The sequence below is a fragment of the Vanellus vanellus genome (genome assembly GCF_965231255.1).
Source record: "Vanellus vanellus genome assembly, chromosome: 14".
NCBI lineage: Eukaryota > Metazoa > Chordata > Aves > Charadriiformes > Charadriidae > Vanellus > Vanellus vanellus.
In genome coordinates this window covers 15,002,194-15,025,738 of record NC_138919.1, presented here as the reverse complement: position 1 = coordinate 15,025,738, position 23,545 = coordinate 15,002,194, and the positions used below count along the sequence as shown (strand labels likewise).

General features: G+C 39.6%; 1 protein-coding gene across 1 annotated transcript in view; it reads left to right on the top strand.

Moving 5' to 3' along the window:
- USP22 (ubiquitin specific peptidase 22) overlaps positions 1–23,545 on the top strand; it is a 115,932-nt gene that overhangs the window by 19,307 nt on the left and 73,080 nt on the right. The window contains exon 2 of the mRNA XM_082490291.1: positions 23,323–23,455. Within this exon, the coding sequence (XP_082346417.1) occupies positions 23,344–23,455 (112 nt within the window). The 5' untranslated portion in view covers positions 23,323–23,343. The remainder of the gene's footprint in view (positions 1–23,322; positions 23,456–23,545) is intronic.

Genomic DNA, 23,545 nt, shown 5'->3' with positions numbered 1-23,545 from the left:
AAGGCTGGTTTAGTAGTTAGTTTTGGTAAAGCTTTCCCCTTCTCAGCAATACTATCTTAACCATAAAAGAAGAAAAATGTCACTTAGGTTGTTCCAGTCAGTCTACATTCAGTTATTAAGTAGTGGTACAGTGAACAGTCACTATTCTATTGTAGTAGTGTTAATCATACAGTGACTTTATCTATCTTGTTTTGCTAAAAATGAAAATAATTATTGTAGTTTTAAAATTAATTTCTCATTTCAATCCCAGTGTCTTGTTGAAGACTTCAGTTGAACTTTAGCTCGTCTCATGAGAGACCAGAACTGTGTGATGAGAAAATGTGTTTTGATATTCAGAAGCCTGTAACAACACTTATTTCTTTTTTTTTGATGTTGCTGTTGGGTAGAGCTCAGGTTGGTTTTGGTTTTGTTTGTGTTTGTTTTTTTTTTTTTTTTCCCAATATAAATGTGTTTCCAAATCTTAACTTTTTAAAGTCTCAGTTTGAATTTTCAGGTTTTAATACTTCATTTCATTGCACAGAATATTATTGCCATGGATTTTTTTACTTTAACTAGAGGGTTTTTTTATGTGTGTGTATATATTAAAAACCCACACATATATAGTCAGTGGTAATTTGCTTAACCTTGGGAAGGAGAGTGGAGAATGGTAATATGAGATATTTCAAGGTGTGGGGTATCCAGTATAGTACAGAATCTGTTTCGTCTCTGCCTTTTTAAGGATCAGGTTCGCTAATTTAACGATCGATTAAAGAGGATTCAAGGTCTGCTGTGTTTTGTCAGAGCAGCATGGCTAGACCACATGCATAACTCCCTGCCCCCCCCCCCCATCTTTTTTTTGGTAATTTCTTTGGATGTGTGTGGCTGTCAGTGTTCCTGTCTGCTCTTGTTTGATAAAAAGAGGAATTTAGTAGTTTAAATTATGTACAATATGGTTACTCTGATTCTTTTTTTCTACCTGTTTTCTATGAGACTACTCGGCAGAAAAAGAGCTGTATAAAACCTTTGGCATAAAGAACTGCTATCCCTTGAAATAGCTGCTGTTTCTGACTTTTTTTTCTCAGTAGAAGCAGAATTTGGCTGCCCAAGAAGAGAGTATCTTCTTTTGCTGTACAGATGAAAATGCTACAAAGAACAGGTGAATGGAGACGGTCGTGTTCTTGTAAATGCATACACCATTTCTCTGTTCCCTCCCAAGAGTCTCGTTGAAGAATGATGGCAGTAGTGGCCACTGTTGAAAGATTGTCACTACTGTAGAGCACTGCTCTTCAGTCTCTTCCAAAAACACATTAGGAAAAAAAACAAAGGAGGTGGGCGATCTTTCCAGGCCTGTTCTTGTAATATTTTAGTCAACTTCAAGTTTGCAAAATCTTCATTATTATGTTGACTGTTAAAGGTGAAGTCTGACCGATATGTACAATAAGTAATTTAGTTTTATTTTAGTTAATTTATGGCTAAAATAATGGAGAGTTTGTTGTAAATTCTCCAAAGCCCTGTTTTATACTGTATGTGTGGTGCAATGGCTGTGAGGATGGACTGTATTTGAATATTTATCAAACATAGCAAATCTGTATTTTAAGGTGTTGTAGCTGACCATCTTGCATTGCTTGCACATCCTGAGTGGTAATAATCCCTTCTCTGAAGAACTGCAGAATGATTTCTTATCTCTGAATGGACTTCTGGTTATTTCAACCCGTTATCTGCTTGCCAAGCAGTCTTAGGTAACTCAAATCCATCTGTATGGGACTGCTTTCTCCCTCTTTACCTAGTGCCCCCGACTCCCTTTCCTGCATAGAAACAGGATTTTGCTTACCTCTTTTGTTTACATATTGACTGGCAAGTTTGAACTTCTGGTGTTCAAAGAGCTACGCCTTAGGGAGATGTGTTGAGCTAGTCCAGGAATAATTTCTGGGTGAACTGTAAAAGCCCTTCTGTTTCAGATGGTGACCTTACATTCTGACCAAATAACAGAGCAACTTGTTTGCACAGTGGATTGTGAGACTTTACAACTACTGCTTTTTTTCCAGTAATGCCTTTTGGGTTTTTCTGAGAATTTAAAAGATCTGTTGATCTAGCTTCGTCTCTGGTTTTCAATTCAGTCTTTTAATAAAATCTCATTCTGCAGGCAGTTTTACATTGGTACACAGAACAGTTACACTGATGTTGGCGTAACTAACTCCACACGTGCTCAAGCCCCATATTTTAGGATTATCAAGATGTCAGTATTTTCTACCATAGACATGGCAGTAATACATTTTTCTAAGTACGTGAATGCGAGAGCCTTCTTTTCCCATCTGTTTTGGAGCATTGTTTCAAATCTGAAGCAGTACTTGGAAGGGTGCTTGGATATTGCTTTCCTGTGCTGTTTTCAGACTCAAGCAGGTATTTCCTTCACAGCTCCGAGTAAGCTCTGCTGTCCTCGAGCAAGTGTCCTGAGGAGCGGTGGGTTCTGCTGCATCATTAGACAGACTATAGGAGTTCAGCTGGCAAAGAGGAGACATCCTTTTCTTGTAGCTTGTTTGAATTGTGGCAGCCATGTTAAAGTGAGATTCCATTAAACAGAATTACGAGGTCACTGACTATGGCGCAGTCTGCCTTTATAGATGCCAGAGACACCCAACCTCTGTTGGGATGATCAAAAAAGATGAGTTGGTTTTGTTACAGTTGCTGTCTGCAAATAGCTCAATCGTGTTTACCGTAGGAGTTAAAAGGCAATTTTTTCTACCAATGTGTGTTCCAATTTTGAGTTGTCTTTTTTCAGTTGGGAGTCCTTAGATCTATCATTTTTGCTTTCTAAATAGATTATTTAAATCACATGATTATTATATTTATACAACTGAAGTTGTCTCTTCTGTGTTCTGCTTTACAGCAAAATGCATGCTGTACCAAGTGCCCTTACACCTTTCTGATAAGATAAACTGTAAATTATATGCGAGTAATTTTTTTTCTGAAAGCAGTCTGCAGCTTTACTGTACAGATGCACTTTTGGTAAACTGAGCACTACTTATCTTAATTATTAGTGTTAATGGACATGCTGCGGGCCCAGTATTTGCTAGCGTCAGGTAGAATCTAAGTTATGTCTTTTTATGTTTGACAAGTGTGACAGTAACTGTAGTTCGGATGATCTTGTCTGAATGAATCAGTGGTGTGTGCATGAGTAGTTGCTGGCAGTCACCTGTGATGCATAAGCAGACTATCTTCTTTTCTTTCAAGCATCTTCTGCAGGCACTGTTATTACTAAAATTCCACATGCTACTGATTTGTCAGGTGCATGTGCTCCAGAACGCGCTCTAACTGATGAATGTCTTGGAGTTTCTCCTTGTGCCTTAATCTCTTTTTTGAGGTCTCTGTGCTCTTACAGAAACTGATAGGCTTCTGTCCAAGTGTGTGATGCTAACGACTGGATGTCCATGGCATTAATGTAAGTAGACATAAATAGAGCAAGGCCTCTACAAAAAAAACATAATCTTTTCCCATCATGCTAACTATACCTCTGTTCCAATACTATTTTTTAATTGAAAATTCGCAGTGGCTTCCTGGAGCTCAGTATGTACTCAATGTTCAGACTACATAAAGTACCTTCTGAAGCCATCTTTATAGGACGTTGAGATTCAAATTCCCTTTTCTTCTAACTGGATTGGTTATACTTCTTTTAACATATACGTGTGTGTATGTGTACATAAGTTGTATTTTCATTTGACAGGGAAGAGTCATATATGGGACAGTTCTTTTCAAAAGCCAAAGTTTCCTAAGAGCCAGTGGAGGAAAAGGGAGACATGGATGAAATGGCCTGAAACAGTTTTAATCTTACTTGCCATATTCCTGTTTTGCAAGATAGAGAGAGGAAAATCATACTTTTTTTTTTCTTGAAACATAAAAAATGAGCTGGTTTACAGAATCTGAAGGGGTATGTACAAATAGCTATCCCTGCTTACTTGTTCAACTATTTCACAAAAACAGACATCCACGATAACGTTTGGAGGACAAGCTGTACATCTTAGAAGATTAATCTTTACATGAATGGTGAAATGAACTTTTAGCTACACTACATGCTTGCATATTTACATGTTCTAGTAGTTGGACACTGCACAGAACAGCATTTATATATTCTTTGTGTTTCTTGTACCAAGTGCTAAAGGAGTTGCTGCAATAGTGATACCTAAGGAGGTGTCACATTCACTAGAGCTCTGTTTTCCCCCTCTCTTCATAGCATTCCTGACCCATCCGCTGTGTGAATTTTTTCTCCCGTCTCTTTTTAGTGTCATCGTTCAACTTTTCTCTAGCAAAACTTTAGTGATGAGTTTGCTGTGGAAACACAGTTCTCCAAAGGGTCATGTGGAGTATTTGATAAATCTTTTCTTCATTTTTCTTAGGAGATAAGTTTTACCTGGGATTGGTGGACTCGGGAGTCCTAATGCAGATCTTGGGCTAAATGCATGTAGCCCCATTTCCCTCATCAGTTACCGCTGCCATCACTTGATTATCAGAAATGGGATGTCAGGAAATCCTGCTCTCATTAAGTCTTTTGGCACTTTAATTCCATGTATTATTTCATTACTGAGAAAGAAATGCCCAGGCACGGATTCACAGCACTGATGAGAAACACTTGAACTTGCCTGCAAACTTTCTGAAAAATTTCGGCTCTTTTAGAGAACCTGTTCTCTGCGTTGTTAATTTCTGTGTGATTAATCAAAGAATAATTGGAGTAATTTATTAACTTTGACAGGCAAATTGTCTTCTACATCAAAGTACTGTTCTTCTAGCTCTCTGGCAGTGGACAAAATTAAATCTTTAATAGAAATCTTAATGTCTTCACCAAAAAAAGAAGTGGAAAATGTTATGCATTATGTAGCATGTTACTTTTTCTTGCTTACGGGGCACAGACATAACAGCTAGTAGAGCAGCTGAAAGGTGAGAGTATTGTGTGTGAATACTTCCACTGATCTGACGTGTAATGGCAGTAGTTAAAACTGCTGAAGGTGAATCCATTTGCATTACTTTTTAAAATCAGGTCTTTTTCTTTTGCTGGGATTTATAAGCATTTTTTGTTTTGGTTATAATTTTAAGATGTTCTTCAGCACCTGTAATTTTTTTTTCTGTCTTGTAACTTAAGTTGTAGTATTTTAATTTAAAGAGCATTCTGTTGTGAGACTGTAAAGCAGTGTGCATATTATGAGTTCTGAAGTACTGTCAAAAAGATGCATTGTGGAATGAAACAATGGCATTGTGTCGAAAGCATTCTGTCTTGACAGTTTCTGTTCTGTAGAACTCTGAATAGTTTCAAGAACTGTGTAGTTTTAGGATTTTTTTTTAAAGTTGTTAACCTCAGCTTTTCAATTATTTAAGTAAATACTGTGCTCCTTTCAAAAGGTCACTACAGTTGTTTGGAGCTGGCTACTAGAAATGGTTCTCAGAACTCCCCAATTGTGTTGTAATACAAATCTTTACCCCATTAAAGTGTTGAGTTGTTATGTTTTTTGGTTTGTTTGGTTCTGTTTGGTTTTTGTACTTTTCACACTCTTCTGAAGGTACTTAAAAGGAGGCTCAGCATTTGCTGTATTTGGTAGCATGAAGTTGGATGGGTTTTTATCTCATGAGGATTGGGTAGCACTTCAACTGAAATGTCCTTTTCCTTTTCCATCTTTCATATTTTAATAAAGGCATTAGAATTTTATGAAACCTAATTAATTCAGAAAGAAACTGGTGTTTGCACAGGCAGACTGTGTAATGCTTACAGTTCTGGGTATGCTTTCGTGCTTGGTATCAAGGAAGGAGGGGATGTTTTAGGTCCTGAAAATAATGTTAACTGCACTTAATTGTATTTTCACCCTTTCTTCTGCAGCCCTTCCAACATCTTCCTTTGAGACAGTAGAGGGTAGGTGAAGCTTTTCTAGAGACAGGCTCCTCTAAAAACTGCGACACGTGGCTAGTAAAATGGCAAAAGTGGAGGTGCCTTGTTTTGGTTTTATTTTGTCAAGCAAGGAAAATAGGAAGAAAGATCTGTTGTTGATATTATGAAATAGGCCTTCACTGTAATTAACAGCCTGGGAATTTTTCTGCTTGCTTTTCTTATCCCGTGTTGCGAAAGCTTGCTGTCCTGCTGGGATTTCTTTTTGGAATGCAGAGGTGTGTTCTAGCTAAAAAGCATGTGCTTTGCCTAATAAGCTTTCCTAGCCATTGAGCCCAGCTGGCTGCTGCAGTCTCTATTTGTTTTGTCTTAACTAATTTTTATATCCATGCTTTAAACTAAACTAACACTTTCTGCATTAAATGACAAACCAAGCACAATGTCCATAAATGAAACCGAACACTATAATCTACTAATTTTTGTTTTCAATGTGCAACATTATGTAATCAAGCAGCCTACTAAAAAGGAAGATGTGGAAATAATACTGGTGGCATTTAAATGGTGCTAAACTAAAGGGATCAGCCTTTGTTGAAGGGAATGTTTATGTTGAGGGTTTAGCACTTCCTCTCTCGGAAATACAGAAGACAGACGAAGAGAGCAAGGGTCTGGCTGGTCAGCACAAAACGTTCTCGTCAGATCTTCCTGTCTCTTGCTGTAGGAGATCATGCATGCCATCAACGTGTGGCACTTCGCTGGAGTCTGCTAATGGGTTAATTTTCAGGGTTGCTGTAGTCTTGAAGTTGGTAGAAGTTCCAAGTACTCGAACTCTCTGAAATTCAGCCACGTGTCTTTCAAGTTTGGTCCAAATTATGAATGAAGAGAGTAAATGTTAGAAGATGAAGCATGTAATAGAAAATCTATTTCCAAATAATCATGAATGAGTATTTACAAGTAAGTGTACAGCAGTGACACTGGAATTGTTGCTGTAAGACTGTGCATGTATTTGTGAAACATTAATTTCTTTTTTTGTTCTTGTGTCTCAATTGTTGGATTAACGGTTGGATGCATGTCCTTAGCTGTGGACAAAGACAGACTTAACTGTGCTTGATACCCATAATAGCTGCATTATTGTAACGTGGGCTTCAGTCTCAAAAGCCATGCAGAGCCTTGGCTACGTGGCTAGCGCTGCATCATCTGCAGAGCTCTTTTAGGTAGTGCTGCTTCTCTACTTCTGCAGTGCTGGCCTTGTGGTTGAGAGCAAGAGTTTGGGTTCTGGCACAGTTCCCTTCACCTCCCCAGCTCCTTTCGCTGTCCATTTGGGATGTGCACCTTTCCTTTTTCTCTCCCCCAGACTGTGCCTGGCCCTGATTTACAGCTGTGGTTGCTACGCTCAGTGCACCCACGAGGATGGGCAAGAGATGTAGGCTTGCCTCTTCTCTGGCTTTATTGCCGAATACGAAAGTTTTCCAAACCAGTCAAATACACAAAGCTCTGCCCCCTTCCCACTCTGCTGTTGGGTGCCAGAGGAGATTTTTTTTTTTTTTTTTAATAAGATGCAGCAGCTGCTTTGGCGGTAAATAAAAAACCACCACAACAACAATAATTAAAAAAAACAAACAACAACAACAAATCTACCTATGTCTTACCCCATTCATATGTTTATTCTCACTGTAGTAAGGACAGACATTTTTCTTCTAATGAATTAATGTATTTTAAAACTGCTATGAGTAGAAGCTTCTCCCTTTGCTGCTGGGGTGAGTGGTATCTGACCTGCGCATAAACATTCTCCTGTTCGCCTATTCATTGTAGGCAAGTACTCTGAGCTGAGCTGGGTTGAGATGAAGATTTGAATGTATTTGAAGGTTTTCCGTGTTGCTGTTCAAAGAATTAGATTGCAGTGAGGCTCTAGAGATATTTTTTTTCTTTACACAAATGTCAGTGGACAGATTTAGGGCCTAGATGTCAGCTCCATTCACTTACAGGTTTGCCTCGTGTTTATTAAACTGTGCCTGATCAGAATCAAAATAAATTTCCTTAAGTCAAAACTACTCATGATGAGACCTCAAAAAGATACAAATAATTGCATTTGTAATTACACGATTAAAAAAGGGCAAACTTTTGCATGTGATTAAATAAAAAAAAAGGCAAAACAACAAAGCCACCTTTTTTCCTAATAGCACTCCTTTTAGTAACGTACAAAATAGACTACTGAAAATATCAGGATGAATTTCTCTGCACTCAATTTAAAAATCTCAATTTAGAAATCTGTCTGTTTAGGTCTTCTGAACAAAGCAATGACACTAATACATGAAATGTAATCTGTTAATGGCTTACAGGCATCTGTGAGAAGGGAATATATGGATTTTTACTTAATGCTATTGTTTGGTACATTTAAAAAACCCAACAAAGTATTGTTGAGTGGTTGGATATTGCTGGAAAAAAATCAGAGTATGAGAAGGAGATCTCTTTAGCTGTAGTCAACTAACTAAGACAAGGAAAGAAATAAGAATTTCTCCTGCGAAGTTGTCATCCTGTACTTCTGAGGGGAGGGTTTCAGCATTATAACTGAAACTTCATTTAAAAAAAAATAATAAAAAGGTAGCATCTTTAACAGTCTTGACATTGGTCATGGAAATTCAGAAAATGCATTGCAACCACTATGACCTTTACAGTATTAAGCCTGTCTAAGGATTGCTATCCCAGCTTCTCAGTAGCACTCTGAAACCATCAAGAAACGGTGTCCTTGCTTGTTGGAATTTGCTGCCAGTGTATATTTGAAGTTCTATAGTATTGGCGGATTAGAGATTTCAATCACAAAATACAAAGATTGTATATTGTACTAGTTGTTCAGTTTAAACACGACTAAGTAAGATTAGAGATACTTTAAATGTAACAAACTTAGAATTCTCTTTCCTGTCTTAATGGAAGTTTGGCTTTGAGATAATTAACAAAGTGCTTGGTGTGTCTTGGAGGTGGGGGGAAAAGCAGACAGCTGAAACTCTATAGTTCCATGTTTCTACAAAAACAGGCAAGTATTTTTATGTTATTTTTTTGTTCCTTACCATGTGTACAGGATGGTCTAAACTCAGCTGCAAAAACTGACTCTGATTAGTGAGGTGCCAATTTGAGAATGTATTGTGATGTGGGTTTTTTTGTGTTAGGTTTTGGGGCTGTTCTTTGTTTCTTGAGGAATGGAGGGCAGGTTGGAGGGGTTTTTTGTTTGCTTCTTGATTCCATTTAGGCAATTACAAATTTCTCTACTTGGAACCCACCCCTTCCCCACCCTCTCCTGATCAACAGCAGCTAGAGTTTCGTGTGCCTTCATCTTAAGGGGAAATAACAATTTAACTTCACCTCTCCTCCCAATTCATTCCTTTGAGAGGCAGGTAAAATGAACTTATTTTGCAAAACAAGTTAATGTTCCAAATGCAGCATAAAGTGTTTAAAATATAATAATTGGCTGTACATCGTATGTAAAAAGACAGAAGCTCTTTGCTAGTTCTCTTCACTAACTCACTCTTCACTCTATCACCCTCTGTCCCATATGTCATGATTATTTTGTGGGATTGCAGCAATTTACAAACTTTAAATTGATAAAGAAATACACTTTTGTCATGAGAATGCTCGTTTCCCAGATTTTTTTTTTTTTTTTCTGAAGATGCTTTCATTCATCTTATCAGTTTTAGTGTGGGAAATCAAAACTCCGTTCTCTTCCAAAAGGTATTTTTATGTTCACATTGCTTTGATAACAGTTTTTCTTAGTTGACTTGCATGTCTATAGAGTTCAGAATATCCATCTTTCTTAATACTAGATCTTCTAACGGGTGAATTACAGTTCTGACCAGCTCTGTCTTATCTCCATAACTTCAGGTTTGTGAATTTGCATCACAGTTTTCCAGTGAATAAAGGACCTCTTATTTTGCTCTAGTAAAGTGAATTATTAATTTGTTTTGTACTGAGGAATGAGGAAATAATACAGTAAGCTTCAGCTTACTGGATATCCATGCACGTTCTGTGCAAGCATGTTGAGAATTTGCTTTCAATCTCTGGATGTTCTAGGCAGTAATATGCTAGTTGGCTTAGAGTGTTCCTGTACATATACAGCAGATGAACATAAATATGTCCTCAGAAGCTGATGTCTTAATATCCTAAGTGGAACTACACAAGCAAAATTCCTAGTTTGTCCACTGTAGTTCATTTTATGCTTCATGCTAATGAAAGCACTGTTGTTTGTGATCCTGGGAATGTTCTGTCTTATCTTCTCTGACAAACTCGCTGTGTAATTTTAGAGGATGCACTTGTTCTGTGAAGGCTATCTAGTGTGTATGGGTTAGCGGTCAGCTCGTTTTTCTGGCATGTTTCTAAGGGAGAATGTAATTCCTGGGAATGGTTTCTGGTGCTTTCGGCAAATTGGTCTTTGGAAGGAGAATCAGCAAATGTTCTGTAAAGCCCTTGCAAAACCAAAAGGGGAGCTTATTTTATTGTTTTGTAGTGGTTTTTCTTGTAGGCACTGTGAGGGGCCTAAACTTGTCTTCAGCTCCTATTAGACAAAGAGGAAGTTTATTCTTATAGCAAGAAGTGAGTTTGGCTTGTACGCTTTACTTTGTTATATGTATCATCATTGAAACCCACAATTGTCAGAAAAGTTGCAGGCAATGGGGTTAATGTCTGTACTACCACTTGGCTTGCTTTGCTACAATAAATATAAAAATGTCATGTATAACTCTTAAAGTCTTGGCGGAATGGTGCATAACTCGTAGGAAGCTTTTAAAAACGGAAATGTTTTCTACCAGACTAATGCTTTTTGGTTAGGCTTAACAATGGATCTACCCTATTTAGTGCAGCATCGGTGTGGTTTTTTTAAAAAAAAAAAAAAAAAAGACAAATAGTTGCTAATAGATGCACTCTGTCACTCTATTGCTGCTCATTTTCTACTAGTCTCCTTTTTTGCTGAGAGTATTTGTCTCATAAATAAGTCATGCCACAGAGAATCTGTGCTGTAGCATCATCTCTTCCATCTTTCCTACTAGCAGAATTGCTTTGACTTTGATGTGGACTAATTAAGTTCACATATTTTTGTGGACATCTTAGAGTAGTTAAAGAAAAGATAGCTGAAAAATCTGTGCTTTTCTAAATGAGGCTGTAGGACTTGTTAGGACTTTTTGATCCAATGTATCCTGAAGTTTCTTTTTTTTTGTTTTTTTTTCTTCCCCCTCCTTTCTGGAAGGATGCTATCTGGACTATTTCCATCATAGTAGTATGGCAAACATCCCAAGAGCATACCTGTTTTCATATGAAGAATCAGATTTCTTAGTTTTATGCAGGGCAAAGTACGATCTCTGCAGCATGGGCAGGGTTTAATAAGACTCTGCACAGCATCAGGCAGGTTTGTTTAGCTTGCTCCTTGAATTGCTTCCCAAGTCACGTGCTCACAGATTAGATCAATACATTACCTAATAGGACGTTTAAAAACATTTCCACGATTTGCTGACATGGGGGAATGGTGAGGTAAAGTAATAGATTTTGTACTAGATCTTAGAATACAGTACTGCGGTATTGGCAAGCCCCTTGTTCTCATGTGAAATTTGCTACTGCAGTGGTGCATTGCAGGAAATAGATAAAAATCAACACACACAACGTATCCACGCATCATATATATTCGGGGGAAGAGACGCGTTTGAACTTAAGTAGCTTATGTGTTTTTACAAGGCAAATACACTTTCCACTTTTAAAAGAATCTTACTATAGAAGGACATGTGATTTAATTTGAACAAGATCCATTATTTAAATGGTTCAAAAACACAATAGGCTCTTAAATGCATCTTTTATAGAGTACTTGAGAAATCATTTAGATTTGTAAACGCTAGTGGTGGGGATGAGTACCTACCAAAGGAGAAGCAAATAAGCAATTTCAGCATAGTCATTTCAATTCAGGAGAATTGCTTTGTTCTTGTTGAAATACAGCTTTTTTTACTTCTGTGACTATATATGGGAAAACCAAAATTACATCTTTAGAGCATGCTCCTGTTTTCTCACCGAGTTTGTGCTGTCTTTTAAATTGTGCAACTTTTTTTTTCCTCCCAAGTTTCATTTCAGCCTTGTACCTGCTGTGGAATTTTGTGTGGAACAAAAATTGGAAAAAAGTTGGTTGTGTGTTGGTAGTTTTAGTATCTGGTTTAATGTCCAGCTCTTGGCATAAATATCATCCAGAGTAAGAACTGCAGGAAAAAAAATCTGTATGTACAGGTTAAATGATAACTAGTCAAATATCTGATTCACCCCCAAACACAATTCTTAATTTCATCAAAGCTCTCTAGTTTGGTTCGACTCTCACTGCTCTCTCCGGAAGAGCCCTTGAACCAAAGCTGAGTTTTTGGAGCTTGGATAGACTTCGGCTACAACATTGTTCTCATTTAAGAATATGTCTTTGTTGCAGAGTTGATTCGGAAAAATGTGTTGTCTCTTTTGTGAGTATTGTCCGTACATATAATCCCTTAACTTTAGTGTGTTGGAGCTTTAACTGTAATTCCCTTCAGGGTATGTGCACTCCAAGCTTATTAAGATAGCACAGATTGTCAATAGAAGTAACTCTCCAGCTGCATAGTCTAATTGTTTTAGAGCAGGAAGGCATGGTTACTGCACAAGCAGCTGCAATTGCTCTAAATATGTGTCACTGCCCCTCATTTGGAGATGGCAGCACCAACAGTTGAGCCAGTGGAACGAATAACGTGAGTGCCTCTCAACCTGTCTTAGTTTGTCTTTAGGTAGGTGCAAATTGTATGAGATAAAGCAGAACAGTTCAAACCAACCCCTTCCAGTAGGAAGGGGACAAATATGATTTGTTTACTGGTGTTTTCCATCCTGCCGTTTGGTGCAGAGCCTCATTTTATTGAGGCCTTTGATTTTATTGACTGAAAGACCACACTAAAAGCAAATAATCATTCTTGTTCTGAATCCTTGGGAAAAAATTACTTGCTTGAAGTAGCTCGCTTAAGAATGGGAAAGGTCGCTTTAGGATGGGGTGATGCTTGTGTATAATGGCATGTAATGTTAGCAACTAGCACATCAAGTTTAGTAGATGGGAACTAACGTATCTGTCATCAAGGGGTCTGGTACCTTCTGGAAGAAGGGCTCCAGGAAGGCTTTTCTGACTCCTATAGATCATAGAATCACAGAATGGTTTAGGTTGGAAAGGACCTTGAAGATCATCGAGTTCCAACCCCCCTGCCATAGGCAGGGACACCTCCCACTAGACCAGGTTGCCCAAGGCCACGTCCAGCCTGGCCTTGAACACCTCCAGGGATGGGCATCGACAACCTCTCTGGGCAACCTGGGCCAGTGCCTCACCACCCTCAAAGTGAAAAACTTCTTCCTAATGTTCAATCTGAACCTGCCCTCTTCCAGTTTAAAGCCATTCCCCCTCATCCTATTGATACATGCCCCAGTAAAAAGTCCCTCCCCAGCTCTCCTGTAGGCCCCCTTTAGGGACTGGAAGGCTGCAATAAGATCTCCCCGGAGCCTTCTCTTCTCCAGGCTGAACAGCCCCAACTCTTTCAGCCTCTCCTCATAGGAGAGGTGCCCCAGCCCTCGGATCATCCTTGTGGCTCTCCTCTGGACACGCTCCAGCAAGTCCATGTCCTTCTTATGCTGGGGACTCCAGAGCTGGATGCAGTACTCCAGGTGAGGTCTCATGAGAGTGGAGTAGAGGGGCAGAATCACCTCCTTTGACCTGCTGGCCACACTTCTCTGATGCAGCCCAGGATACGGTTGGCCTTCTGGGCTGCCATCGCACATTGCTGGCTCATGTTGAGCTTCTCGTCAATCAGCACCCCCGGGTCCTTCTCCTCAGGGCTGCTCTCCAGCCATTCCCCACCAAGCCTGTATTTGTGCTTGGGATTGCCCTGACCCATGTGTAGGACCTTGCACTTGGCCTTGTTGAACTGCATGAGGTTGGCTTGGGCCCACCTCTGCAGCCTGTCCAGGTCCCCCTGGGTGGCATCCCTCCCCTCCAGTGTGTCTACCTCACCAAACAGCTTGGTGTCATTGGCAAACTTGCTGAGGGTGCACTCGACCCCACTGTCCATGTCACTGACAAAGATGTTGAACAGTACAGGTCCCAGTGCCTACCCCTGAGGAACGCCACTTGTCACTGCTCTCCACTTGGACATCGAGCCGTTGACCACAACACTGAGTGCGACCATCCAGCCAGTTCTTTATGCACCGAGTGGTCCATTTGTCGGATCCATGTCTCTTCAATTTAGAGACCAGGATATCGTGTGGGATGGTGTCGAATGCTTTGCTCAAGTCCAAGTAGATGACATCAGTTGGTCTTCCCTTGTCCACTGCCGCTGTAACCCCTTTGTAGAAGGCCACCAAATTTGTCAGGCATGACTTGCCCTTGGTGAAGCCGTGCTGGCTGTCACCAATCACTTGTTTTCTACGTGCCTCAGCAGAGTTTCCAGGAGGATCTGCTCCGTGATGTTGCCAGGCACAGAGGTGAGACTGACTGGCCTGTAGTTCCCTGGGTCTTCCTTGTTTCCCTTTTTGAAAATAGGGGTTATGTTTCCACTTTTCCAGTTGGCAGGAACCTCGCCAGACCGCCACGGCTTCTCAAATATGACGGCTAGTGGCTAATAGATCAATCTTTGTATGTATTAATCCAGAGTTTGTGGATAAGGAAGGTGGGGAAAGGAGGTTGTCTCTTTTGAAATAAGATTCAGTGATTTTTTTTTTTTTTTTTTTTTGTTCCTTTTCTCTCTCTCCCTTGACTGGTCTCAGAGCAGCTGTAGTATATTTGGGCACAGTGGAAAATGGTCTTTAACACTATTCTCTAAAGTAATGCGTTCAAGACTTCAGAAAAGCATGTGGAGTCATAAAAAACCCTACTATATTATCTGGCACTTAGTACGTATAGAAGCATTTTTAAAGCTTTTTGTGTGGAACCTGTTCGCAGTCTCTTTTTTTTTTTTTTTTTTTTTTAATAGACTCAAAAGTTGTTTCAAACTTGCTTCTTTCAGTTCAGATCAATGAGTCTCCTTATTTTATACTGGACCTTTTTCCAACTGCTGCGTAGTGAAGTTACCCATATTTTCCTTAACAGTGATAGAGAATGAACCCCTGCCAATTTAGGACTGGAACAGTACTGCTATGTGAATTGAGTTATTAAGGTAACTAGTCATTTTGCTCTAGAACTGCTCAGTAATCTCCATTCCTATTTTGTGGTACAGTTCGGAGAAGGAAAGTGAACACTGACTATTGATTTGTAAGTCAGTGAATGCTGGGATATTACCTGCTTTGTGAAAGTTTTTCTAGGATAACTTTATCCAGATTTTTCATCCCTAAGCAGAACAGGTACTGTTATTTCAAATGATGTTGGTGGTCCTTTCAGGCTCATTCTGAATGTTGTTGCTTCCAGCTGGCGTGTCTAGAAGATGCTTTTATAGATGGCCTCTTTTCTTTCATGTTACGAAACAGTCCCTCTGTGTTGCTTTTCCCCTGTGAACTTGAAGGGTTTACCTGTGTGTTCCTCCCGTGTCTTCTCTTTGGATCAGTGTTCTTTGTTGCCAACAGTTCACTTTTGTATAGAGCATTTTTCTGGTGTTCGGTTAACTCTTGAAAGTGTGGTACCTCTCTTGTCATCTTCCCACCCTTTGAGCAGAGAATAGACACAGTTTTTTACTACCTCCAAAGGCACAAGACAAAGTACTGTCAGGCTTCCACAGTCACTTTTGTGGTTAATTTTACATGTGAGAAGACCTGTTCAGGACCTGGAAACAATCCTAATTGGTTTCTTTTTTTTTTTTCTTTTTTTTCTTAAACTCAATTCCACCATTATTATTTCTCTGGATGGGGATCCTGGTGCAATCAAAATATTTGGCCAACTGTGCTTTGGTTCCTGGTGAGTTAGCCACACTGCTGTTGTGGCAAGCCGTCACTCCTGCAGAAGGTAGCTCAGGCTCTTCTGATAATTAGGATTAACTCCCATTCTCTCCAGCCTCCAGAGAATTTGTCAGCCTGGCATCAGAGCACCGCAGAACATTTAGCAGAGGCTTGTCATTGCCAGATGAGGAAATTGAGATAATTTGTCAAGACCAAAAAATACAACTGAAAAAGGAATAGGATTACTGTGCTTTTAAAACTTTTAGACCAAAAAGTACTAATTAAGCAGATAATTCAAAATATTCTGATACTGGCCTCAAAAACTGCAATTCTCGTTTCTCTTGTGTAGTTGCTAATGCGTCTTCTATGAAGATTGGGGGGGAACCCTGAAAAAACAAAAGAAGGTGGAAAATTGTGTTCAGAATTTGAATTGCAGAAAACAATTAATCATTCTCTGGCAGTAGGTACTGTGCAATGATCTTTTTTCAAAATCAGGGTTAAATTAAGATAAAATCCTGAGATTGGAACAGGCGAGTTGAATGTACTTTGCTGTATCGAAAGACAGGTAGTTTGTGCCCTTGCTGGGATGCAGCATCTTGAATAAGGTGCAATGGAAAAGTTTTATCAGTTTGGGAGGAAAAAGTTTTCTCAGGTTGCTTTCTAGCAACTTGCATACTCAGTGCTTTAATTTTCCCTCTCTTACATTTTTTTTTCACTTATAGGCAGAAGTAGAATTCACTGGAATTAGCTGTGGGTTAAGCTAATCTACAGAAGGACTGCAAGCTGCTCAGGTGGTCGTAATGGTATATTTTGTTTACGTTCTGTTTGAGAACTGTGACATTATTTAACAACTTAGGCTATTTCATCTTCAATTATAAACTGTGATATTATTGTCTTCAAACTTGTGCTCAGATGGTCAGAGCCAAAGGTCCTGGTCACAGACTAGGGAGGTCGTGTGGGCATTTTCTGTGGCACCCGATGGTGATATGGGAGCCAGCACATACACCAGTGCAAGCAAGCGCCTTTGGTTTAATGTTTGCCATTGAATAAAGCTGAAATACTTAACTCTTTCTTTCTGCTGCTCTCTTCTTAAACTTGGTTATTCTAAATGTTTAAGTTACCTGTACTTGGCTTTTTTTTTTTTTAAGGTGACTTCCTGAACCCTTACCAAACCACAAAAATCTGTAACTAGCACACAGTCTTGCTAGCTAGTGCTAATAAAACCTTTTCTAGTACCCCAACCTTAGTGGGGCTGGAAGCAAAATTCACAGTATTGATGGAATATTATTAAAAAAAAAAAAAAACCAAACAATTGACATTTCTAATCAGACAATATCATAATTAAGGCTTGGTGGCAGGAAGTGAGTGAACAATACTTAAGTTGATTTTTTTTTTTTTTTTTTAAGCTGATGTGTCAGAAATGTGCGCTGACTCAGAGTAACTGAATCATCCTATCAGCATGTGGAGGAGTGATTTATATGCCATACTATGGAGAACTGTGGCATCAATTCCCTCTTTTTTGTTTCTTGTAACCTAAGAACGTGCCTTTGAAGTTTTTTAGTATTTAAATTTATGAAATATCCCAGCCGCTCTGCTAATGGATGATGGGTCTGTGGCATACCTGCCTTAGGAAGGCAGTACAAGTGAATCGTGAAGTAAATGTAGACTAAGAAGTGATAGAAATGTCGTAAGGCAGATTTGACCTAAATTTGTTACTCTTGAGGTGCAGAGAGTACTCGAGAGGAATAAATCTTGTCAGCTGTGGTTTAATATTGGCTTTCTCCTCCCACAAGGCAGAAAAAACGCTGCTGTTAGAATAGCCGTGGGGTCTCCAGCTTCAGCGAAGAAAGAAGCAGTGGTCGGTTATATGACCTTTTGTGGTTGTGTCCTTTATTTCTTTCAAAAAATAGGCTATGGGAAGCATGCTGTTCGTCACTCAACAAGCGCTGCTGTATCTGTATTACACTTGGACAAGAATTGGTTGCAACACAGATGGATAAGAATAAAATAAAAGTCTGTGCCTAGGTTATGGTCTAGATGTGGCATGGTGAATAGGAGAGGCAATAATTGACAAAGAGTCTGTACCTAAAATGTGCATATTAAGACCGGAAACTCTGAATATGTGAGGAAATGTTTAAAAAAACCTTTCCTTTACAGGTCTTGATCTGTGGCCTGGTGAGGGCATTTGCCCTTCATATCTGAAAAGTTTTATTCAAAAGTCTGACTTTTCTGTTTTGAGGGTGTGTTTTTTTTTTTTCTTTCCCCTATTCTGCTGTTAAATTAATGAACACTGGAAACTTTAAATCGGTCTCTTCACTTTTGTTCACGTGTCTGTGAGGGATTAAGGATTCAAGAGAGCAGAGTGTTATTGCGGGAGCTGTCGCAGGTTCCTAAGGCTCTGGGGAAGTGGACACTCATTTACTGCTTCCTCCTGCTCTCCTCTCCCAGCAGCGTGTGGAAGCATCACCGGGAAAAGATGGACGGGACTTGAAAGGATGGATTTGTTTATCTCATAATATCTAGTTCTAACTCAAAGCAAGCTTAAACATAGAAACATAAAATCCTAACGGGAGAGAAAGTATTGAGAATTACAGATACTCTGTTTCCAGGCATCTCGTAGCATTGCTAGATTTTGCCTCTTGGCTTCAGGGCTAGCAGCTCCTCCTGCCTAAATACCTGCTGGGGCGGTTGTGCCAAGGTTAACTTTGGAATAGGTTTCTCAGTTTCTCACAGAAATTCTAATTCAAAATTCAACAGCCACAAATGGGTGGCACTCCTCAGCGTCACCCTGTGCCTGGAGTTCACCTTCTTTCGGGTCCTCTTAAGTACTACCTTGTGAGGAATGGTTTGTCTGAGCTGAAGTAACGCTTCCGGAGCACAAATCCTTCTCCTTGGAAATAAAGCAGTTTATGGTGACAAACTTAAGCATGGAGGGAGAATTTCGCACATACGTCTGTATTCTGTAGGTAGGCATATTTAGAGCTGCACAACCACCACCTTAATTTGTGTAGACTGAGATTAAAGCTCTTTCTGAAGAGTTAGACTTGGTTTTGGGCTGGGAAGTGAAGTGTACTCCTCCAAAGACTTTCAGTAATGATGGTAATGTATTAGAAAATGAAATACTTTCTCCTCTTGCTTCTTAAGTGTCTAAATGTTATGTCTGTTTTACACAAAAACTTACTTTAAAATGTGGGGAAACTGAAGTAGATATGTATTGGGAAATTTTTACTTTCCTAATGCGAAGGATTGGTACAGGGATCCACAGCCAGTCTATTTGCTTTAAGAATACCTTAAGAATCTACTTCTTTGAGTTACTTGTGAACATGTACAGTGTGGCAACAGCTTCTTTATGATCTCTTAACCTCCCAAGCCTCCCACTGTCTTGTTAGTGTTACCTAGTTCATCTTTGCCCGTGAACCTGTGTGGTGAATGTGGTTTGCAGACTGGGGAAGGTAGGAGGTCTTTGGCGTATAAGCTTGTAACTGACAACAGCTCTGTTCTGAAAGTGCTTTGATATATTTAGTGTGAGCATAAGAGGCAAGACTCCTTAAGTACCCTAGTGGAAAAGTTCTCTACAAAGATGTTTTCCTCTCATGTACAGTTAAATAAAAATCGAGTTTCTAAAGCTACTTCTGAAATAGGTGGAAATGCGGAAGGATGGTTTGCGGTAGCGAAGGTCTGTCGTATGCCTCTTGCTTTTTCTGCACAGTTTGCTTTGCAGGGATAGTGTATTGCCACTTGAAATTGCTGTTCATTGATTTGAGGAGCCAATATTATAGGAAGTTGAAACAGGTTTGTAGGTTCTTGGATCAGTGGATGCTACATGTCCAACGTGACTGTCTTGCTTTAGGTGGAGGAAAGGAGAGCAGGAATGCTCTCTGCTGTCGGACAGAGGACTGCTAGGGTAGAACCAACGCCAGCTGGATGCATTAAGTTTCTCCACCGCTGTTTTGATGGTAGGATGGTAAACTAATAATAAGCTATTTTGACAATTTGGGAAGTCTTAAAGTGCCAGCAGTCTAGTTTTTGGTCTACTGATGCCTGCTGCTTTCTTTTTAACTCATTTCATATCATAGCTATTAACAGCATTAAGAGCAGGTAGCCTTTTTGGAGATGGTCTCTATTGACCTGTGTTAGAGGTGATTTCAACCTTTCGTGTGTTGTGGGTCTGGGTGTGCGAGTTACCACTGTCTTAGTAGCAATGGAAGAGATCAGTAGAGGAAAAAATACTGACAAGAGAATTGTGTGCATACACAGTTTATATTGTGCAGAACCATTCCTTCCAGTTTTCTATCTTTTAAAAAACTGATTATAATCTTCCAGAAAGAAAATGCTCAGGACCTCTTCTGGTTTCTGTGTGCAATTTGTTAGATTATCAAAGCAATATTAAGACAGACACAGGTTTGATATGGACTGAAGGAAGACTGGCTGGGGACATAAGGCGAGGGACTGAGTGTGTGGGGAGAGAGAATAGGGTTAAAGATGGAGAGTGGAATACTTGAGAGTGAGGAGAATAAAGGAGAGAAGCAAATAGGGAACAGAATAAAATGATGGGAGGAGCAGAATAATAATGGGAGAGGGTATGGAGGAAGGGGAAGACTCTACATATATATCTTAGGATAGGGAAAGGGTGTTCTTGTATTTGGGAGGACATACCAGAGAAAAAGAGAAGTGACAGGTTGATTCTGCAGCCGAAGTGCTGGCTGACTTCCCTAAAGCGTCTGGACTGTAAGCAAGTTAGGTCTTGCTTTTTAAAAAAGTTGAGTTGTGTTTTAAAGGTAGCGTGTGATTTTATGGATCCGACTGATTTTGATTACTGATTTGCAGCATTCTGTTTTGTCTTAGACTGTAGCCTGTAGAGATGCGAGCAGGGGTGGGAGTATTATGAAACAAATTTGATTATTTGGGGTGGAGTGGAAGGGTGGCAGCTTTGTTTTAACTTAGCAAATTGTTTAAAAGCAGGCAGATGAAAAGGAGACAGCTAATCTAGTTAAGAGTAGCCACTATGTTTCTTGATATTGATTTCTTTACTCTTTGTTTTCTTACAATTTTAGAAAAAACATCTTGATCTATACTGAACAAATAGAGGATATGGATAAAATAGCTTCCTTTAAATGAGTGATTGAACTTCTCTTTTAACTTACCACTGTTTTTTTACATTCTTCGATTTCTCTTAATTTTCATTGAAATAAAAACTCTTAGGGTATGAATTTTCTGCCTTTTAGCCTAAAAGGATTGTTTTTTACATGCTTGTTATGTCATCTGTTTACAATACATTTAATGTTGAAAGATTTATTTTTAGCTGGCTAAGTAAAATAGCTAGTTGCTAGAGTTGTCATAGCAGCAATCTTAACAGATAGGCTGATCCTATTTAGCTTTTGCAGCCAAAGAGCGACCATTAGGCAACAGTTTGACAGTTCTGCAGTATTTTTCTAAAGATGGAAATTGTGCTGGTGGTGGTGAATTTTTTTGGTCCTACTTTAAAATATTTCTTTTTGTAGGTGTGTGGAGTTTGATTCAACCAATCTATTTTCATCTAACAGAAATTAGAACTTTGAATATACAGTATGTGAGATTCAGGATTTAAGTCTTAATTTGTAGAAGCTTGAAAATAAATTACACAGTGCAGCATACTGCAGGCTTCTTCGTTGTTTTTTTTTTTTTTTTTTAACAGCCATAAGTATTCTGAAAGAAAAAATGCCAGACTAGAGAACAGGATCATGCATCAGTTATTCAGCACTAATTTTAAGTTGTGGCAGACTGGGCAAACGTTGCTGAAGAACTTTGGGAGTTATTTTTGATGAAATACATTGCCTGTGTTAGATGATAGCTTAGTATTTCAGTAATGATGATTCTTGGGGTTTTCTAATATGAAGAAAAAAGGTATATCTATATTGACAAGTGAAAGAATAGTATTTTCAGTTTACTCTGCAAAATAAAGGTGTACCTCCGTAAGTGATCTCTGTAGCTCTGAGCTGTTACAGAGGTTCAGTTACTCTTAAGCATGTCTGAATGCAGTTGCTGTTGTCTGAGATGAAAAGTAAATTTACTGTGAGGAATTTGTCCTTTCTGTATCTTCCAGTCAGATGGTATTGGACCCGAACTGGTTTTAGTGTTGTTGAGCAAAGGACTAACCACCTCAAACTCTCTTAAGTCTCTTAGTAGACAGGGTAATTTTTCAAAAGATTTGTTGAACTACCTGAGTTTAATGCTAAAAGAAAGTTTTGGGCTTAAATAGTGCTTCAAATATGATTGAGAGTCAAAAAGTCTACTTAACCTTCTAATTGACTTTTTTTTTCCTCCAGGCCTGCTTGTTAAAATGTATTCTTATTATAGGAATGTAAACCATCGTCAGGCTTACATGCTTATTAATTTCTAATGAATCATGGTAACTTTCGTTACATACCTCCCTGTTCTGGGTCGCTGTGGGTAACAGTCAGCACATCACTTTCCAAACTTGATTCAAAGCCAGTCTGAGAATGGCAAAAGTGACTTATGTAACTCTTTGACTGGTATGGATTTGATGTTGCGCCGCTATTTTGTGGGCTGTTGCAGAGAAATCTAATGAATGAATCTGGCAGAATCTCCCAGCAGAGGAATGAAATGCCGTATACCCACAAACATTTTAATGTTGAAGTTATGTTACAGCTTTTGAGTGGACCAAGGAGCTCAGTGCTGTGAAAAAGCAGAGTTTGTGCTGTGGTCCCACCCCTCAAAAACCTCCTACCTCTTCACCCCTTTCACCTCCCTGCTGGCAATCTGCATTCCCTGAGCTCCGGTGTTCATCCGAGTCTACTCCCATCTCCCCTCATCTCCCTAAACTTACTAACCTGACAAAAGATTAATTTTAGTCTAGCTTCAGTTTCCAGGTTAGCAAGCTGAACCAGCTTAGCAAAGGGGCTGTTGAGCAGCACAGCCCATTACTTCAAGGTAGGGACTGTGGGTGGGAGGTAATTCTGAAGAACCAAGCAAGGACAGACGCATCGAGACCTCTCTCCCCTGGTAATCGGCATCTGCACTGCTGTAGTGTTAAGCCCATGCTATATTAGCCATAACGCCCAAAGGTTTTGCACCAGCAATGGATGTTTGCGTGGCTCATAGTGAGATGGGTGGAGGAATTGATACAGGTTAATCTGGGGGGGTGGCAGGTTCATTTCAAACACATCTGTCTCCCAGCCTGAGCACATGGCTGTGCTGTCATCCTGCTGGTACCTGCTTGGTACGGGAATAGAAATGCACAGGTGGAGGGAGGGAATAGCAGGACTGTGTATTCTGGCAGCAGTCCCTGCTTACCCTGGCTTGAAATGTTCGTTAAACTACAGGCTGAGAGTTGGCTTGATTATCATCTGTCCTTAGACAAGACATGCTCCCTATCAAGACTTGGAAGTGTATTGGACGGATGGAAGAGTTTTCTCTGTTAATATGTCTAATTGGTGGTTTTGTCACATGGGGGCAGACCTGTTTCCCCTGCTGGTCTGCAGCGTTGAAAAGGCACCAAGTAAAAGGGAAAGGTGAAAGGTAGCAGATCTATGCTCATTCAGCTGTACTGGGAGATGTGTTTCTGTCACTCATAGTCTGTGTCTGTTTCTCTATTTCAGGCAAAGTCGTGCATTTGTCATATGTGTGGTGCCCACCTGAACAGACTCCACTCTTGCCTCTACTGTGTCTTCTTTGGCTGTTTTACAAAGAAACATATTCACGAGCACGCAAAGACAAAGCGACACAATTTAGGTAAGATGTCATCATGCTGTACTCACTGGTGCTTTTTAACTCGCTCTATTATCCGTGTCAATTCCAGGCCAGTAAGGTGGTATGTTCTTG